General features: G+C 42.0%; 1 protein-coding gene across 1 annotated transcript in view; it reads right to left on the reverse strand.

Annotated features, from left to right (window-relative positions):
- Positions 1–1,910: 1,910 nt before the first annotated feature.
- The window catches only part of LOC111644187 (cryptochrome-1-like), a 30,424-nt gene continuing 10,911 nt past the window's right edge, over positions 1,911–21,423 (reverse strand). The window contains exons 3-15 of the mRNA XM_023392948.2: positions 18,607–18,715; positions 18,299–18,441; positions 17,232–17,416; positions 15,274–15,362; positions 14,992–15,132; positions 14,437–14,748; positions 13,885–14,036; positions 10,347–10,549; positions 9,781–9,885; positions 9,512–9,694; positions 8,589–8,669; positions 8,097–8,221; positions 1,911–6,110 (exon numbers count right to left, since the gene is read on the reverse strand). Of these exons, the coding sequence (XP_023248716.1) occupies positions 6,102–6,110; positions 8,097–8,221; positions 8,589–8,669; positions 9,512–9,694; positions 9,781–9,885; positions 10,347–10,549; positions 13,885–14,036; positions 14,437–14,748; positions 14,992–15,132; positions 15,274–15,362; positions 17,232–17,416; positions 18,299–18,441; positions 18,607–18,715 (1,837 nt within the window). The 3' untranslated portion in view covers positions 1,911–6,101. The remainder of the gene's footprint in view (positions 6,111–8,096; positions 8,222–8,588; positions 8,670–9,511; positions 9,695–9,780; positions 9,886–10,346; positions 10,550–13,884; positions 14,037–14,436; positions 14,749–14,991; positions 15,133–15,273; positions 15,363–17,231; positions 17,417–18,298; positions 18,442–18,606; positions 18,716–21,423) is intronic.

Genomic DNA, 21,423 nt, shown 5'->3' on the forward strand with positions numbered 1-21,423 from the left:
ACCATAGCAAGACATGTATGCACACATGTACATGTCCTAACAGAAGTTGATCTGCAATAAAGCTATACCACTACATCCCCATATAGACTAGAATAGCTTGTAAGAACCTTTATGATATACCTTACCTGTTACCTTTTTGAGACTTATTTTGAAAGCAATATGTGAGGCTACATGGGAAAGTGGTCTCAGTCTTTTGGCAACCACTGTATATAAACTAACCCTATACTGAGAGGTGTTCCTAATTTTTTGTCCATCCCATTTATAGGAATTAGACTTGACAAACTATTAGGATCACTTCTCAGTACACTTAAACATTACCACAATTACAGCCTCCACACTGACCATTAAAATAAACCAACACTTTTCAAACAAATTCAGCAAATACTGAACATTATAATTCTCATGAAGGAGGATTTACTGAAAGGCCTGTTCCATTATACTGCATTAGTTTCATCCAGGTTCACCTAATACATATATATGAATTCAAATTAAAAATCAAGGAGACTTACAAACAAACTAAAACAAACCAGCCCTTTATTTAAAGTTTACCCAATTTACAGCAACGCTTAATAAAATGCATTCCTTCCTTGAAGTTGACAAGAGGGAGCTCTCGGTGCTGACTGCTTCGTAATTCAGCGAAAAAATACTCCAATTTCCACTTGTCCTAGAAGCGGCAGCCCTCGCTGTCAACTTTTCTTTTTTTAGTTACAGTCGCCATGTCAGAAATGGGCTGAAAGGATCACACAAGGGTCACGGCGGCGAGAGTGCGGCCACACGTCTACTGCCATCTTCTGGTGAAATGTAAAATAGCTTTTTTTTGTACGCGTGTATTTTATACTGTGGTCAACAGAGCTGTCGGGCCGCATATTATTGATTTTATGACAGAGGCTGCGGGCCGGTGAAAATTTGAACACGGGCCGTAATTGGCCCCCGGGCCGGACTTTGGACATGCCTGGTATACATGGATATTGACAACAAGGGCATTTCATGAGAAATTGATAAAATCAAAACAGCATGTAGACAAACATCCTTATCCGATCCCCTCCCCACTGGAGTGCCCCAAGGATTGGTACTGGGACCCCTTCTCTTTGCAATATACACCACCTCCTTGGGTCCAATTATCCACTCGCATGGTGTCTCATATCACCGCTATGCCGACGACATCCAACTATACCCGTCAACCCCACCAGACAACCCCAACATCTCTACAGATGTTGGGGTTGGATGAAGGGAAACCACCTTCAAATAAACCTTCCCTAGACTGAACTAGTCATCCTGGCCAATCAGTGTTCCCACGATGATATCAATATAAAATCGTCTCCTCATCCCTTGACCCAACTAACGTCTTGAGAAACCTGGGTGTCATGTTTGATGACCAGCCGTCCTTCTCTGACCATGTTGCATCTGTCTCTCGGTCATGCCCTTTGCTCTGTACATTCAAAAAATCAGGACTTACCTGACTCAGTATGCCAACCAATTCTTGGTCCAGGTCATGGTCATGGTCTCACCGCGATTACTGCAATGCCCTTCTGGAAGGGCTTCCCTTCATGCACAGTGAAACCCTTACAGATGGTCCAGAATGCATCAGCCCAAAAGGGCACGTCACTCTGCTACTCATCGACTTATACTGGCTACCCATAGTTGCCCGAATCAAATTCAGATTAAGACCTTTCAATATTATAGAGAGAAACCCATCAGTCCCCACAATGAGCAAGCAAATGGCGACAATGAGAAGTAAAAAACTCCCTTTCACAGGAAGAAACCTTCAGTAGAACCAGACTCTGGGTGGGTGGCCATGTTGTCCCTTTGTTTCTTTGGATAAAAGGGTCTGCCAAATAAGTAAATCTCAATGTAGTTTATGGTCAAATAATTGCGTCAGTGCTAATGAAGAAGGCAAAAATGAAAAGGTGTCGCGTTGTAACAATTTTAATTTCCTGTCATGAACTTGATCAAGCACGAGAAAAGCCTTTCACAACACAAGGAGAGACAGAGAAAGAGCACAATATTACAGAGATGATACATGGCATCATTCACCTTCATGTCACAGAAGGGAGAACGAACAAAAAAACAAAAGAAAACAAAAAAAAAAGAAAAGAAAAAGCAAGAATAAAAACTTGGTTCAACTTGTTTTTCCATTGTGATAAAAGCTACAAAAAAACTATCAATGTTCAAATCCTCTTGAGAACATACAGAATTATAATACAGACACACTACAATACTTTTTATCCTTCCCCACCCACCCCACCTGCCCCACCCTCTACGTTACTCCTGAAGCCAAGTATGATCACAGATGAACAAATATTGAGTACTGTACACAAACATGAGTCTTTGCAACTCCACTGAAACCCGAACTTACATCTACACCCCCAATCTGCAGGATTTTTCAAATCAAGACTGTGTCAATTAATTTCAGGAATATAAATGCTTACTGCTAAAAGCCAGAAAAGGGGCCTATGTGTTCCCCTTTTTGGTGTCTGTTGCAATAGTGACAAATGTTTACTCATCAATTTTCATTTCTTCATCTAGTTTTTTTATTTGTCACTTTATGAGAAGACACCTGACGTATTTTGACACTCAGGGTCTATAGAATCTACAGTATGTAGGAGTAACAGTATGTGAAGTTTTTGAAGCTGTAATTAATAATTTGGGGGAAGAACAAAAGTTTCTTCACTGTTTGTCAGCTTTGCTCACAACATACAAGTGGGCACAGAAGGTATTGTTTCTAATAGCCAATTCATTGGTAATTTCTTCATAGTGACGTTACACTCCTCAATGGCAGATTGGGGTTTCCAGCAGACCTCATGAAACTCACTGTTCTCTCCCATCTAACCATTACAAAGGCTGTGTGTGTGTTTCAACCATGTGAGAGTATGTGTGTGTGTGTGTGTGTGTGTGTGTGTGTGTGTGTGTGTGTGGGTGTTTAATTGAGTGTTTGAGGAGTTGTGTGTTTCAACCATGTGAAAGTATGTGTGCGTGTGGTGTGTAAAAGCCTGGTGCTGGAACATAATTCATGATAAATGTATATGTATGTGTTTACTTTAAATTCTCAAATATACCAGACCTTTACAATCTGAGACAGAGACTCTTTTTATGAGAATATTTTAACACAAAGCCTCCCTGTTTTCTGATCTGTAGCGTTAATTATTATTGTCTGCTGTTAATACTAAATTCAACACTTCGTCCATAAGTTTCACATTAAAACGGCTCCAGCTTGGCAGGGCGCAACCTTCCCTCTGAGAGCTTTTATTGTGAAACAGTGACAGGAAGTGTATTATAATGAAAACATGGCAAAGTAGAAGATGACAGAATTAATTTGCTGGTGCTAGTTGTTGGTTCAGGCGCCAGTAAATTGATGATTTTTTTTGTTGTTGAGAATTTATAGTATGTTACAGTGTGTGTGTGTGTGTGTGTGTGTGTGTGTGTGTGTGTGTGTGTGTGTGTGGTATTAACATCAGCACGAGAAGCTGCTGGGTGTATTTTACAGGGGGAATCGTACATTCTCTGGTTGAATTCAACTGCATTCTTCTCACCAGGAGTAAAGGTGATAGTGGAGGGTGGATGGAGCCTAAATGAGATGCCAACGTTCATCTTCCCAATGCTTAAACAAATCCTCCCAGACGACTTCCCGGAGACCATTTTGTGACCCTTCTCATTTGTTTACTATCAATCAATGTATCTGAGTGTGTGGCTGTTATTCCTCAGCTGTTCTGCAGCGCTGTCACTCCTCAATGTTCAGTCAGACTTCAGTTTCAAATAAATCCAGGTCGCAAAATGTCACCAGCAGCTGTACTTAGTCTTTATGTATAGTTAAACTCCTTGTACAGTAGTAGAAATCCTTCATCAGGAGGGTACGCTTGTTTCTGAGGAATGTCGGTTTCTGTTTCGCTGACAGAATTTGGAAGGCTCATTTGGATCAGATGCTGTCGCCAGCCTTTTATTGTGTCGACTCAAACTTGTTGTTTTAGTTTCTTCCTTCCAGTTTGTTTATCAACTTTTTTTTTGGTTTTTATAAGAAATCTTAAAAAAATGTGACACCTTTGAGAGGAGACTGGAACCAACCGCCTGAGTTCTGTGTCCTCTGGATTTTTGACGAACGTTACCTCAAATCACTTCCTCTCCCACATCAACGCTGTAATTTGTTTTTTGGTTGTTGCTCGAGTTTCACAGAACAAAAAACAAAAAAAAAAAACAAACAAAAGAAATGTTAAATATTCAGAGATACTCTGTATAGAGTTATTTGTCTTGAAACTTCTGTGGACATTGAGGCATTTTTGTTGGGGGGAAACAAAAGGTGAAAATGTGACTGACTTTTGAAGGGTGAAGTAAAATTGAGAACATTGGAGAAGGATCGTCCAGGCTCTGATGGTCAACAGCAGTGAAAAAAATGTCTATTTTACAATGATTTACTGTTAATTTGAAGGTGTGAAACCGCAGAGATGACAAAAGCAACACTTGAAACTAAAGATGAAGATGGTGTGTAATCCCCAATAACTTTACAGAACAGAGCCTGCTCATGTTTGACTGATGTTAATGGGAATTGTGAAAATCTATATGTGTGAAAGGATCAGGATCTAAATCCATTTATATATTAAAAAAAAATCTGCAACATGCTTACTTGATGGTTCTTTTGAAGAAAAGTTTTACTTCTAAAAAGTGTTCAGCTACATGTGAGCTCAGAGACTCCACGATGGCAACTATACAATCCATAATGCCATTCTTCTAAAGACGGTTTTACAGGCAGAGTGACCCGACAAAACGTCCGCTAACTAATCCACACTGAGACACTGTAAACACGCCTTTAAAGACGGTTTGTTAACCATATACATAAGTCTGATATTCACAAACTGTACATCTTAAACACTGGAAAAAAAAACTATACGAATCACTGTTTTTAGCTGCCGATACAAATCAAGTGATCACACACTAACCAGGCAGTGGTAGATGTTCCCATGAAATCAATTGTGAATAGTCGCACTTGTGTTAAGGAGGAGGATTATCACGCTTGCTCACCAGCTGGACCCTGTACCTGAAGAGCTATTTATTATTATTCACATGCAAACTAGTGAGACTGAAGCAGAGAAGTTTACGCGGATATTTTCAGCAAAGTCCCTGAAACGACCAGCCAGGCTGTTACTGTGAATACATATGTGCTTCTTATCATTTTAGCCTGGTAAAAACAAACAAAACAAAAAAAAAACACAGTAACATAACAGTTTAAAGATTACTAAAACCAGTCTATCATTTTTTTTTTTTTTTTGGATGTACAGATTGTTATCTCCTGGGAAATAAACTACTTTTTAAAAACTCTAATCAGCCTTATGTAAAAGCGTTTAATCTTGACAACAAATACTTTATCAGTATAAACGGCGGGTTTTCCAATTTGAAGTTTCATTTGTGACAAAACATGTTATAAGTGAGCTTGTGTTCTGTTTTCCTGGTTAACATTGTGGGATGTAAATAATACAAAGCTGTAGTAAAAGTACAAAAAATTCTCTGTAAACCTTGACACAAAAAGCTTGATTTAATATTGATGTATTAAAGGGCAGACAAGGTGTTTGATGGAGAATCTGCAGCTTTAAAAAAAAAAAAAAAAAAAACCCACTAAGTATTACATTACTTACACTTATAGCTGCTTCAGTGTTTGTGTAGTATATACTGGCTGGTGGCAGCAGTTTTAAGACAATAATGTAATGTTTTTTTATTTTATTTATTTATTTTTTAAAAATGATTCGTCGAGCTGTAAGTTTGAGGTGTTTTTGTTTCTTTGCACATTCTTCTGAGGTTGTCACACCTGTCAGCATGCAACTACAAAGAGGTCAGAGGTTGATGGACTGCGATATAAACGCCATTGTAAGAAACTGTGTCAAGAGCCAGAGATCACATTTTCACCTTTGTGTTTACACCCCAGGTTTGGGGGGTGGGGGGTGGGGGGGTTTTCTGTTAAGACAGAAAGAGAAGTTTAAGGTTTGTCTGAGGAGGAGGCGGTCGTGTCTGGAGCTGCGTTTTGTTTTGAGGACAGGTGGCGACGTTGGGATTTCCACTATATCCTGCTGCCCGGATGGTGACCAGTGTGGATTCAGACAGTCTCGTCTCCGCCTGCTCTAGGTAGTCTGCAGGGAAGACACAAAGAGAAAGACAGTATTATTTGCACAGAGAAAAAAAAATTTACTTTTTTTTTTGTTTAAAGTAACTGAAAGTGAATTGAACAGAAGCATCCAAGGAGGCATGAGTATTTCCCCTGCTTTTCTATTCTCTTTCATAGGTTCCATTGCTGACTCAAACCATTGTTTTGCATTGTGTCCTAGAGTCAAACAGCTGTTTTGTTTTTTTTATTGAGCGTGGCAACTTTACAGCAGGGTGACATTTACATAGATGACTCCCTCTGTTGACAGACTGATGAAAAATATTTACCTTGTAGTGGGAGCAGAGAGACATAACAGACGACATTCTCCATCCGTCGTGTAATCGTCTTGTGCAAAGCAGCGTGAAGGATAAACAAACACCTTTGTCGTTCTATCTATTTTCAGGTGTAGATTTTCTGTACATGTTGTGTGGAGATTTAAAACTTGCCGACCTCAATGATCACATTCATAATTTATTACCAAGTATAAAGGGCAGCAAGCACCAGCTGCATCAAAACGCCTACACCTCAATTGTTTTGTTATGTGAGCACTTTCTCTCTCTCACACACTGGCCGGTGATGACATGTCAATGTGGGTTGATGTGTGTCATCAAGATACGCCACTGTCTCATTCCCCTGCGTCAACTCTTTGGAAAAAACAGCAATTTTATCCTGTTTTTATTCTGTTCCACTCTAGATTTTCTCATTCCAGCTTCCACACTTCTGTCTTTATGGTGCTGTTAAGCATTATTTTGTACTTTTATATCACAATGTTGATATATATCATAATGCAGTAGATTTTCATCAGTGATGCTAAAATAATATAAAATATAACATTAATTTGCAGCATTGCCTACAACAGTCTGGTTTACAAACAGATATCAAAATACCCTCACTGTTACCAACAGTACAAACAAAGAATCTTTGACAGTTTAATATATTTGTGTTGTCTCATGCTAATTCAACTGTGTGATCATTTAAGATCATGTTGAATTTGCATTTATTTAGAAGGAAGGCTAAATAACACAATGCATTCTGCATAATGCGGTACAATTTAAAAGCACCACAAACTACAGCCTCCAAAATGAACAACATTTCTCTTTCAACAAAAACTGACCATTATAATCTTCATAAAAGGAGGATGCATTGCAGGACTGTTGGATTTGACTGGCTTAGTTTTAGTGAAGCAAGCCTGAGAAGGTGCATATCTCTATATACTGTATATTAACAGTTTTGATTAGCTTACAGCAAGAGAAGAAAAATTGTGGTTGAAGAGCTAAAATTGAGAACAGGCAAAGATCAAAGACTGTAAAACAATATTCTCAAATCTCAAAATAATCTGGCCTCAGGAAGAGAACAATAATTATTTTTTCTTTTTGTCAACAAATCCCATGAAAAGACCAAAACCAAAAATGAATGCATCCTCCTAGCAAGTATGATGTGTATATCCAACACCTGATCTATCTTCTTCCTCTGAGCTTCACCGTTTTTCAAAAACTATTAAAAACACATCACCTGAACTTCCTTCATTATATCAACACACACATACTGTAGTTCTTTTTTGACTAAATCCCACATACACAGTCCTGCTGCCCCAAATACTGTGGATTAATCCACCACTTAAATTAGTCACCTACAAATGCACTTTTTCCTCCTGCCCGAGTAACGTTTACTAAAAACTACAGTTTCCGGCTGTTTTAGGAAATTACTGAGTCCTTTTTTTTTTTTTTTTTATAGAAATGAGACTATATATTTGTGGTATAAGTATCATTAAACTCTGCTGGTTTAGGTCTGTTCATTTAACTTCATTGACAGACATTATGATTCAGCAATTTTAATTTATTTCTTTTTAGCAACATACAAAACCTTTCAGCTCAACTGTCAGAGAATAACCATAAATCAGTCATTCTGACAGTTTCATGTAATCTCAAGAGACATTAAAGATCCTGGGTGGTGTAATGGGAAGCAAGCTGACCTCTGCACTCTGCCTCTGCATCTTATGCATGGAGTAGGAAGCCGGGTCTTCCTCTCCTGACCCGTCACGTTCCGACTCGCGCTCCCGCTTTCCTGTGATGCTGCCTCTGGTGTGCAAGAGGAGTCCTGAGTGAGCAGGAGAGAAGAAAAACTTCATCATTATCAGAACAACATATCAGCAGTATGTTGAGTGAAGTGAGGTCTGGTTTGATGCATCTTCTGTGATGCAGAACCTCATGCTAGTGACAACTAATGGACAGGAAGAATGTCACCCTCTTGTGGCAGCATTCCTATACACTACACTAATCCCTTGATTTCTGTTTCTGAAATCCAATAAACAAAAACAAAATTGTACTTCATAAACAACTGGAGCATGAAGATAATTTTAAGAGCATCTAAAGTTTGTCAGCTTTACAGTTAAAAAAGCAGTTCAGATTTGAGGATCGATGTGGCACAGGACAGTTAGCTGCATCAGATCCTGTCTGTTTGGTACCTGGGTGTTGAGGCACAGCAAACTCGTGGTAGAGTCGGCTGCTGGTGATGGTCTGGCTGGCGTCTGGCACTGAGTGGTATCCTGCAACAGAAGAATTGAGAGGGCTCAAACTTAAGCTTCATATATTCACAATATAACCTAATTTTAAATTAGCAAATTAGCATGTATGTATGTATTACTAACTATTGATCGGTGTGGAGATTGGCACGCATCATGCTTTTTAAAAAGCATCAATTGACAACTCTATTCATGTGTATTATGCTATCAATTGATCCTGGTTCCTATCCATCGTTAACATTATTGTTATTTTTCCAGTTTCCACAGGAAAGCCAGTCATTCTGTCATTGTGAAGGTCGAGACGTGGTGGAGGAATGAAGTCACTCTCATTGTTTAAGAGAAAATGACAATTTGGGTCATGCAAGTGAAACATGAGCCATTACCAGCACTTTAACAATGTTAAAACTAGAGTTAATGAAATGTTGGTGACAGACTAATGGTTAGGCCCCTGTATTAATCTTCTAGAGACCAATTACTTTCCACAGTGAATGTCATGACAATCTGGCCAGTAGCTGTTGAAATATCTCAGCCTGCATCCACACCATACGTTTTAGTTTAAAAGCGCATCACTTTTGCTGTGTTTATGCCTGGCGTCTGGACGGTAGAAACTGAGACCTGTAGAAACGATGACGCACACATCCGTCGGTCACGAGAACCAGTGGTGAATGCAACATGGGTGATGAATTACAAGCGTCACTGACCTTGTTGTCTTTCCACATAAGCTGAGGTCCTACTACAAAGTTACTAGCAAGTATTATAGGTAGTTTCATTAGTGCATAGGCTGCTTGTAGTTCTGAGGTGCAGTGAGGAAGGCCAATAGTGCTGCTGTGGTAATTGTAGAAATGAGATGTCAGATGATGACCCACCATGCTGTTGTTGCTGTTGCTGTTGTTGTTGTTGTTGTTGTTGATGTTGATGTGGCAGCGGTTGCAGTCGCTGTTGCTGTTGCCCAACGCTGCTGGGCCGCGTCTGTTCCTCGTTGTCAAAGTTGAGTAGGATGCTCCCGCTGCCGTTACCCGTCGCAACGGAGCTCCCCGACACTCCAGGCACTGGGAAAACACCACCAAAGAAGACGTGTAACCATCTCTTCGTTCACAAGACACTTCACGTCGTTCTTTGTTCAAAATGGACTTACAATGTGAGTTGTTGTTGTTGGTCCCTGGCTGCTGCTCTCCAGGAGAGTAGGCCATCATTCCTCCATTGCCGTTCCCATTCGTGGATGGCACTGATGCCAGCAGGCCTGAAAGACACAATAACATGTGTTTGTTTTTACATCTGGAGAAGAGAGAATATTTATTTTGACGTTGTTACATTGGCTTCCAGTATATTTTAGAAATTATTTCAATATTTTAATGCTTGTTTTTAAGGCCATACGTGGTCTTGCACCTCAGAATCTGTCTGACTTGCTTGTGAGCTATGAACCAGCTAGACCCCACAGGTCATTTGGAACCATTTTATTTGTATTCCTTTTATTGGTTTTATTTGTCTTATTATCTTATTGGTCTAATTATTATTTTATTTAATCATATTTTATTCCTACTCTTTAATAGTTTATTTTACATATCTTATTTTTACTGATTGGTTGTTGGTTTTATTTTATTTTCTTAATGGTCTTTAGCCCCACCAATTATACATGGAGCATTTCGCACCACCATGCCAAATATTAGTGGTAGTAAAATTGTCAGTTAATTGTTCTCTCACCCAGTCCTCTGTATCGGCTAAGTTGCTGGTAGATCTGTTTCATTCTCTCGATGTTGAGTCGGCTCGCCTCGGCGTGATGCACCATGGGCTTCGGGTAATGGACGCCGATGATGCACTTGGCGGCTGCCTGCACGGACTCCGGAGCGTTCCACGGGTCGTAGATGAACTTAGCGGGGAAACCTCGGAGGACAGGTAAGTATCGTCTGGAAGCACAGGGAGACATTAGATACGCCAGCTTGTATCAGCAGGACATGGACGGCTACACCGTTACATGTGGAGTAAATCAGGGGGTTGGGGGTGGGAGTGATGCAGGCACGCAAAAGGTTATTCTTTAAAAACAAGTTAGAAATATATCTTAGTAGTTATAATATTCAAAACTAGTGAATAACTACAACTTTATTAATACTATGTCAACTACAAAATTCAGTACAAACTGTGTTTTTGTAAGAAAATTATAACTTACTGAAATAAGATACATTTGTTTTATTTTTACAGCCAGTGAATGTACTGTAACTGAGAACAGCATGCTGGTCTTCAGCACTTCATGCTTACAAGTATTATGGGAAATAGTTGCAACAAAATGAAAGCTACAAACAACCACAACACTGCACAGTATGGCTGCAGTACATGAGAGTATGAGTACAAAGTCACTGCTCTACACTTTTGGAGACTCCGGCACTGAGGCGAGTTAGCGCCACAGTGCACAGTGAGGACTATAGGTCAATAAAAACAAGGGGCTGTGCTCCCGAACAACTTTTTACAATAAGTTGGTGTGATAGCAGCCACACCGCAGACCAAAAAAAAAAAAAAAAAGAAAAAATGTGTGAACCTCCAGGAGATGAAGCCAATGAAACCCTGACTGCAACAAAGCAGAGAATTCAGCTCACAATACTGTTCCAACCTGCTGAAGTTTTTGTGCTTAGGTTTTCCTTTGGGCTGTCGTGGATTTGCTCCGTGTGACAAAGAGAGGTAACCTACCTACTGCACTTGGTCCGACCTTACCGAGTCTGAGGAGGGGAGACAGACAGGACAGAGGAGGGGGCGAGTGGAACTGTGGGAAGCGGCACAGTATGGCACTGACGGGCAGAGAGAGGGCGGGGCGTGGGCGGGGTGGTGCAGCCTTGTGGACTGGCACGCACACATGACGGACAACGCTCCGGTTGCTTACGGAGATCGCCCAGTCGCTAGAGAGACCACTGCCGATTGGGTTGATGATGCTAGGAGACGTCTACTGTAACACGCCGTTAGAAAACAGAGTGTATTGAGCCCCATCCACCCGCAGCCCTCCCCCCACCCCCGACCAGAGCAGGTGTATGGTGGAAAAGTTCTGCCATCGAGAGATCTGTCCTTTTCTTTCTTTCACATCACCAAAAAAAAAAAAAAAAAATGGCAACAGTGGCAAATAAAAAAGTAAATTAAAAAAAGCTCAGCACCAATGTCCCTGTGTCCTCAGTTTACGTCAGTCTTTAAAAAAGGAGACTAAAGCTACATGTATACATAAAATAACACTTAAACTTCCTGGTCGATGACAGAAGTCTTCCATTATACCTCACAGCTCCAGCCCCCCCCCCCATGATCAGACAGTGGTGGACTGAGAAAAGAGCTCTTGCCTGCCTCTCCTGCCCCCGTCCTTCAGACTGTGGTGGTTGTCTTTTAAGTGGTCAGCGGGCCGACAGCCCCCTTGCTGACTGTCCCCTCCCACAGCCACAGCACCACGCTCTGGGCTGGCCCACTCGGGGACACCCTCATTTCACCAAAAGGAACCACAACCCTTTTGCCAGGAATACCCGCAACCTGCCAGTAGTAGGCGGTCCTAGTAGGTGGTGTTTCAGGAAGTGAGTGTGAGAGGTGGTGTGTTCAGATACAAGGTAAAATAAAATTTAATATCCTTTTTGCTTTATTGTAATATTTTAATATGATGTGCGTTTGCTGCTCATATACTTTTTTTTAATTAGTCTTGTGTTGTTTGCATTATACTTTATATAAATATATACTATGGATAAGCATTTGAACTTGGACCCATGTCAGTTTATTGACAGTAAAGTGGCTAATTTCATTATTTTATCATAATTTTACCAGTTTCTTACTTTGCATCATGTCCTCTTTCTGCGATGCATATGAATACAATTCAGGACAGAAGTTCTACTAAGATGAAAGTTGCATATATGTGTGTGTGTGTGTGTGTGCGTGTGCGTGCGTGCGTGCGTGCGTGTGAGTGTGTGTGTGTGTCTCAGGGCGTTTATTAGCCAGCTACTGCTCCAGGTCCACCTGAACTGGCAGGGCTGCATTCAAATAAGAGAGCACCACTGAACATTTCACAAAGGGTTGGATGAGGGGCTTTGCCCAGAGCCTGGACAATGGACCGGCTCGCGTGGCACAGCACAGGTAACGAGTACCGGCGCCAACCGTGCATCACTGCTATGGCAGCTACAGCTGGTCCAACACTCTCCTCGCTACCCTCCGGGGAATGTTTCATAGTTCTCTACCTAACGAATGCAGGCAAGGCGTTTGATTTCCCTACCAAACGGTCAGAATCCCTTTTTGACGAAATGAGACGCTACCGAGTTACAAACCTGCCCAGAGGGTGCTGCTGGGGTGCAAGCATGTCCCGTCCCTCAGGGTTGATCAGGTAAGTAAAAAACAAACGGCCACCGATGTCTCAGCTCGACCCCCGACTTCCATCCAAGGCAGCCCTGGCTGGAAGCCCGGCTGCACCTGGGTGGAGGGGCGTGAGAACGGCCAATCATCTTAAAAGCAATCAGCTACAATCTCCGAAGGGGAGAGGGATAGCTGAACTTTTCCCCCAGTCCCCCCAAAAAACAGATGAGCCAGAACACAAACACAGAGCCACATCCAGAAAGAGAAAAGAATTAATCTACGCCTTTGCAGTAAAAAAAAAAAAAAAAAAAAAAAAAAATCATCTGGTGGCAACAGTAACTAAAGATACGCACGCGTACAAAATCACCAAACAGATATTCACAAACAATTAAAAAATGCACGCAGAGAAGTTCACTGTGAACACTGAGATTATTACAAAAGACATGCCTGATTCCAAAACTAAAGTGCTGAAGTTTGAACAGAAGAGAAAACAGGCCAATGGGCAAAAATAAGAAGAGGAGAGGAGGGATGTTTATTCTCTTTTCATTCACTTACCCAAAGACCTGGAGGTCTCCCTTTATCCCTCCCTCCATCTCTCGCTCTGCCTTTGTCTGGTAAATTAAGCCTGTCACTGTCTATCAGCTGTGTGTGTCTGTTGGTGTTTGTGTGTGCATATGAGTGCGTGTTTACTCTTAGAACCATCTAAATACGTCACTCAAAAGATCTGCACTCTCTACTCATTTTCAAGTCTTTGTTGCCCTCTCAGTACTTCTAAGTTTGTGCAGTTCAGAGAGACAGAGGGAGGAGGGGTGCCATTCAGCATACAGATGGGGTGGGGGAGTGGCGGGGTTGGTTGGTTGGGGGCGTGGGGGAGTGTGGGGTGTGTGCGCGGGGGGGTCAGTTGTTGGCACCAAGGGGTAATGCCGGGAAAGGTACCCACCTGATGAAGTCCCCGTTGGGGTCGGTGCGCCGTCCGAAGCCCACGGGGCAGTAGCAGTGGAAAAACTGCTGGAAGAATGAACTGCAGGACAGCCACATCCAGCTGCCTGCGTTCACGCTCCAGTCTGCATCTAGAAGCAGCTCCTCAAAGACCTGCAGCAGGGCGGAGACAACACGTTTTTGCTTTTTCAGCATTTACAAAATGACACTGACTCGCTAAATGTGTTTGTTACCGGAGGCGCCATCCCATTCTCGTGAACGCGATATTTCAGTAACGCCTTGAAGGAATTTCTTCAAATTGGGCACAAACATTCAAATTGGAAGGGATTTCCTTGAGGAGTTCCCAAGATATTGTGTACACAAGGCAAAAACTGTGTTTTGTGACATCATAGTAACCTTGATCTTTGACCATCAAAATCATATCAGGTCATCTTTGAATCCAGGTGAACGTTTCTACCAAATTTGAAGAAATTCCCTCAAAGCATTGAGATATGCCGTTCATGACTTTCTTTTCCCTTTTTGCATCATCCCGCCTGATCCACGGTTTTCTCACCTTCATCCCTTCCTCCCAGCTGATCCACAGGTCGCCCCTGGTGAGGAAGCAGGCCACTGCGTGCCTGGCCAAGTGATGGATCCAGCCCTCCTGCCTCAGCTGAGTCATGATAGCGTCTATCCAGGGAAAGCCCGTCTTGGCCTCGGCCCACTTGGCGAGCGCTTCTGGGTTTTTGTCCCAGGGGATGCGGACGCAGATGGGGTTACCCTCCATCTTGTCAAAGCGTGGGTTGTTCGTCGCCGCTGTGTAGAAGAACTCGCGCCATAGTAACTGGCCGTACAGAGAGAGCGGAGGGGAGCTGTTCTTCTTCACCTGGATACAAACAAACACACCAGGAATAAAAATATTAGGCCAAAATGACGATGACACAAGTGCAAAATGTTGACTTAAAATGACTTGATATCCTCCCCAGCCCCAAAGATTTAAGATCACGTTATAAGACAGTGTGTGGCGCATCAACGAGGGATCCTTCTCGATTGTCGTAATAATTTCACACACTGCCGTAGCAGCTGATATCAGAAAGCCTCACTCTAAGTGGGGGAGTTGTGCACTGACCTTGCGGTAGAGGTCAGTCAGCTTGAAGTAGAAGAGGCGACAGGAGAGGCATCCGAAGCGCAGGTAGGGGCTGAGGCCTGTTGGGCTGGCCAGTAACGAGTTGGCGTTCATCCTGGGGCGCTCAAAATTAGCCACCCATGCCTGGAAAAGAAGAAAAATAGAAGAGGAGAGGGAGGGAGAGATGGTAAAGTGGTGAATAAAAGAGCTGCACGGGACAATTTAAATAAGTTTTTAAAGGTTACGAATGAAAACTATGTCAATACGAGAATGAATGGAACTTACTTTTCTCTCCAGGTGGCGCTCTATCCTGGTCAGAGCCTCGGTCTCTCCTCCTGGCCACACCGCTGAGGGCAGGCCCTCAATGTCAAAGCCTGAAAACATTCACATGAATCACTTCTCTGGTTTACAACTGCGTCGTACCCGCGTGTTGAATGATTCAACAATCCTTCAGTTATGTCACAAACACTAAATAAAATGTTACACAACACGAAGGCAACCAGCTAATACCCACTACAAAGCATCACTGCGCGGATCGGGTCGCCTCGCTTCATCTTTTGATAATCGCGGAATTAGCTGGTGACCTGTCATTGTACAAGGAATACATAAGCTTGTGTAACTGTTGTATAATTGCGTTCATCTCTGCACCGACTGTGTAAGAGTCACATCCTCAGACCAACAGTGGCAGCAGTTCCTTTATCAGAGGAACAGTGGGAAAACCGAATGAAAACATTTCCACCACACTGCACTACAAAGCCGAACAACATGAGGTTTTCCAGCCCGGCCTGATCATATAATATCTACAAAACTAAAATGAAAAAGAAGTGTATGAAATTTAGTGTCTGAGCCATCTGCAGGTGACGAGTGATCAGTACTGGTCAATAGCTTTAAATAGGAGCTCTTAAGCAATGACTCCCATCCCACACTGTCATCTTATTATTCATGAATAAAACTGATTTTCGACACTAAATCCACTCTTATGAAGTAAGAGATATAAGAGATGTGTATAATCACTTTGATCCCAGTCACATTCTGTAGTGTTCAACACAACAAGAGGCTCTTTTCACTTTTTGTCCTTTGGAACTCAAAAAAGTTAAGATTAGGGTTTAAATCTACGCCGGAGTTTGAATTAATTTTTTTTTTAAATTTGTGAAGCTTTTGGTGAAGTGAAAAGGAAGTAGATTATTTATTTGATTATTTGCCATCCAGTGCGCTACATTTCCATCCTTCCATTCTAAGTGTAAAATCAATGCGCCTTATATGGTGCCCTCAAAACTTCCCACAATGGAAATTTAAAAGATGAAAACGTATCCATGACAGAATAGAGTACTCGCATTGCAACGGTTCAACATTCATAGATGTGTTACTCTACACACTCACCTTTTAACCTAAAAATCTAAACTAGACAAGCCTTGTCTAGCATTTGAGAAATTATAAGTCTTCTAAACTCTACACCGAATGTTTCAAACTGTACTTGATTTATTCATATTTCTACACACAATCTATCTTCATGATCTTGTCAGATAAAACTTATTCTGGGTGGGTGTCTTTCTTAGTTCACCAGTTCTTAGCAGGTCACCCATCAGGTTCATTAGGGACACTGTGTACAAGTGTGAGCAGCAGATGGTGGCAGCACCATCAGATTGTGAATGGGGCAGCGGCCGTCTGTGAATGGAAACCAGACAGCTGGACTGGCCGAGCACTTAGTATGTTACCGGGCTAATTTAGGGGACAAGTAACAGTTGGTGTGGAATAAAACCTTTACAGAGAGAAACCAGACATCTGCACTGATGGAATTAGAGGGTTAACACTTTAAATATCTTATTCATTAGTGCAATAGCTGCACAGGTGTAAGCAGCAGATGGCTTTAGTGGAGCTAATAATATGAATGGACTGTAACCTTCTGTGAACGGAAAGAAGAAAACTGGACAGAACCTCGGGTACACCTGATTAATCCAATAGGGAGGGTTTAGAGATGTACCTTTAAATAGAGAAAGTGGATTAAGGAGGGCTAATGAGTGCACATCGTTAATTATTTCTTTCTCACTGGCTCCCACAGTGTTGCATTATGGGTTGTTTGTAGCCTTAATGGAACTAAGCTATTGAGCTATTATATGTCTATTTTTGTTACTACAGGTGTTGGTCTGAGGTGGTATGCTCTCCAACTGCTAAAAACACACCTGCATTTTGTCTGTGCAGGTCTGCACTTGTCTACATTCAGGAGTGTGCGTTTGTTTTCTTACCTAGCTCCTCCAGGGATGGGACCCCATACTTGTCTCCGTGGTCCTCAGAGATGGGGGTGACGCAGTGGCCCATCAGGGTGTCTGACAGCGTCTCGACGGGCATCTCCGGAGGATCCAGTCGACTGATCAGGGTTTGGAAACGCTTGTAGGTGAGAGGAGGCTGCCCGCCATTCAGCTCTATGATCCTGGAGAGGAGACAGGGCTCAGAGATCAGGGATCGGTCACATTTGAAATTTAAAATCAAATTCATTATCTGCACAAGAGAGAGATCACATTTTTTCTGATGCTGAAAGAAAAAGTTAACGATTTTCTGAACAAAATTCATTTCAAATTGTCATTAAACATTTTCACAACATTTTGACCTCTCAGAGCACGACATGCACAGGTGTACTAGGTCAGGCTTTTCATTTAGGTGAGCTAGTTCCCTACTGGAACTGAGCCATTAGTTCCATTGGTTTTAGCTGTGATTTCTCTGCCATGCAAAGTCAAAATGTGTGATGACAAATGCCTAAAATCTGAAGAGATCATCATAAAATAAATAAAGATCTGTTAAACTGGGTTTCCATTGCCATCCACCATCTGCCCCCTCTCTGTTACAACAGGTGTCAGAGGAGATTTTCGTGTTCCTGTCTCACTCTGCATGGACTACAGGTGGCACTGCTGCCCGCAGTGGGACTTAGCCTCAGGCAGGGAGTTCTGCCTGCTCTCAGCTCACATGGTTTAATTTAGAGTTTAAACAGCATTTTGGAAGATTGTATTTAAAATATACAGTTAATTAATTTTAAAAAATAACAAAGGTAACACTTGCATATGAAGTAAAGTTTATGCATGAGCTTTCAGTGTAAATACATTACTACTGCCGTCAGCTTTGAAACACATTAAGGAGCTGATCCCAACCTTAAAAAGAAAAATGTATAGATGCTAGATGTTGGTTGACATCCTTATAAGATGCATAGAAAATAATATAGAGGCTGCAGGACTCACCACAACAATCCAGCATCATGCCATGTATGTCTTTCCCACTGTGTTTGTGTGTGTGTGTGTGTGTGTGTGTGTGTTTTCCTCACTTGTCCAGGTCATAGAGGGTGTGCGATATCTTGACGTTGACCTCCACCCCTGCCTCCATGGCCAGCTTCTTGATGGCAGCGTCCCTCTCCTTCCCGAAAGGCTCCGAGTCGTATTCGAAGGTTAGCCGAGAGATCTTCCACTCCTGAGACAGAGAGAAAGACGGGTTTGCTTGTCAACACTTCCCACAACCCAGACAAGAAAACACATTTACAATGATATATAACAGAAAATCTCAATGTTAAGAGAAGCTGGACCCAGCAACTTTTTGCCTTGTTTAAATTGTTGTTCATTTTCAGTGGCTGCTGACCTTAAAGAGCCGTGGGAACACGTTGGCTGGTTGGCCCCTGATGACAAAAAGGCGGGAGTTCAGTTTCCGAAGGTTGGCGTCCAGATCCTCCAAACACTGGAGGAGAAACCTGAAGAGAGAAGACAGCGAAGAGGTGGACAAAGATTTATAACCGACCTAATTTTACTCCTGAATCATGAAGCAAACAGCTGAGTTTACTCGTTCCACTTTTACCCTAAGATCCTTCCCTTGTTCACGTGCTTGGTATTTTTTGGTGCTCAGGTGTGCGAGTCCCTGCTTGACGTCAAAAGCTTCGACGACAACAGAACATCAACATTGTTTTGAATGGGAACTCTGTTGGAATAGTTCATGTTAAAAATAGCCAATGATAAGAGTGTGTGTGTGTATGTGTGTGTGTGTGTGTGGGGATGAAAAAGTGTCTATGTGTGTGTGTTTTGGACTTCATGACGCATGCCACCACCCAGTGAGAGCAGATTCCCCTCACTGTCAGACACACACTTAAATGGATCAACATGCATCAGAACTAAATAATAAAATAAAACTTTGTTTGTCTCTCCCTCAATGAGCGTGCAAAGTGCTAGTGCAAACCCTGAACATGTGCTCGGAATGAATGCATTTTATTTTCAGTGAATGATTATGAATATGGACATGAAACAGTCACCAGGGAGCACGTTCCTTTATAAATACAGAAAATATAAAACAGCGAGGGAGCACGCGTTCAGACACTAACCGCTACTAACCGAAAGGTCACAGAGACATTTGGTGTTTCTGTCTGAAGGTTGGTTGTGACACACTCAAGACACACACACATACACACACTTCCGCCTGTTCTCCAAATCGCTGCTTCTGGTCAGGAATATTTTAAGTCTGGTTACTGACGTTCACAAGTGACGCAGGCAACAACCCTGGACCTCTCAGTCTGCAGTGCAGAGCCAGTGTTTAAGAATTTAAGTTTTATTTTGACTGGCTCTGCACTTTTGGTCTTTACAATAAAAATGATGCTACGAGAGAAATGAGTGAACAAAAAAAGTAAAGTTGCGGGTCCAGCATGAGTCCAACTTATTATAAAAGCCGTTAAGACTCTTTTGTCAAGCAAATGATCTGTGCAGTTTCTGTTACCTGCATCTGCAGGTTACCAAAGGTCAAACTGTTGAGCACCAGCAATCAAGACTGAGCCTCAGTTTGTTGTGTCTGACCTGCAGTCCTCATCGTTAGCAAAATCAGGCGGTCTCATAGACTGAGCAGACAGTCGGCGAGCCGAGCAGACACCCTGGCAGCCAGACGATGTTCTGCTCAGTTCTGTTCCCTTCTGTCTGACCCTGTTGGCCTGATCATTAAACCAGGGGAGGGCTCACTCACAAGCAAAGCCCCGTTTGCTCTCAATCCGCACACAGACAGGCAGAGCTAGGCAGCAAGGTCGCGCACACTTGAGGCACGTGCCTGCTTTTGCATGAGCTAGACAGAGTTATGAGGCCCGTGCAAGAGCCTCCACACTTGACTGTCTGGATTGAGCTTTTTGTCCACTCGGGTTTTTGTCAATACATTTCAAATTTCAGCTCCGCAGCAGACAAAACTGGTAGTGGGCACAAAGTGGGTCAACAGGAGAAACTCTAGTAATGAAATCCTGAGTCTAGAACCACACACATAAACAGAGGGTGAAGTATGTCAAAACTGACTTCTTAAAAAGAGTTTACTTCCTGTCATTTTGACTTTTATGAACAAGAGAGAATATTTTCTATGGGGGAAAACAGCTCTAATAATTTTACTTTTCAGGTTGGTGATTCATTTCAGGCAGCAGGGGCTGTCACTTCCGCTGTGATGACACAAAATTGGTTTTGTGTTTAACACTGCTACACAGAAACTCCTCGATCTACCTCTGAACTTCAATAAGCTTTACTGACACATACAAACACTGTTAAACTGCTATTTGCCATAAAAATGAATCACAGTTATATTTCTCAATCTAAACTACGCAGCTGAGCCACGGCAGTAGTCAGCAAAATTCTAAATCATATTTTCTGTTAATCTTTTTTAAATCTTCCTAAATGTTTATTCTATCTTATTTTAATTTAATTTTTTGCTGAATAGTCTAAGAAATACTGAAATCAGTCCAAGGAGCCTAAAAAGTAAAATGAGCAGGACGTGCATTTCTCTGCTTTCAATCTCACTGTCATCAACAGTCCAGACGTGTCACATCTCCACTGCCCTCCTTCCATCTCAGTGGACAAAAAGCATTAAAACTATATCAGAAATGCTCAACAGATCATTCTGTTGTTACAGTTTGTGCCTGTGTGCATGTGAGCATGCACATGAGCCCAAACGTGCAGTGGATTAACATGGATGCCCACGTGCACTCATGCAAATCTTTCACAAGCCAACACATACATGTTTGTGTGAGTGCGTGCACAACATATTAGGCGTGTGATGGTGTGCATATGCGTGAGCATTAGTGTGAACTTCCACATTAGAAAGACAGAATGTTCTCCTGTGTTTATGTCTGCGTGTTGCTGGGTTAGTCACTTCCTCCTGATGTTCCTGGCTGCCTGCCTGTGTGAGTGTGTGTGTGTGTGTGAGATGTGTATAAGAGACAGCATTTTAACTTTCTATCTTGGTGTTGTAAAGCTTTTAAGACCTTTTTAAGAGTGTGGTGAATGCAATTTAAGAATATAATTGAAAAGAAAAAAGAGCTGTGCACCAAAATAACGATTCAGTTACCGTCTTTGTCATCTTTGATATATACACACACACACACACACACACACACACACACACACACATATATAAATAAAAAAAAAATAAAAAAATTGTGAGGATAGA

This window comes from Seriola lalandi, unplaced genomic scaffold (genome assembly GCF_002814215.2).
Source record: "Seriola lalandi dorsalis isolate HSWRI2012SDOR001 ecotype SW California unplaced genomic scaffold, Sedor1 jcf7180002054927, whole genome shotgun sequence".
Lineage (NCBI taxonomy): Eukaryota > Metazoa > Chordata > Actinopteri > Carangiformes > Carangidae > Seriola > Seriola lalandi.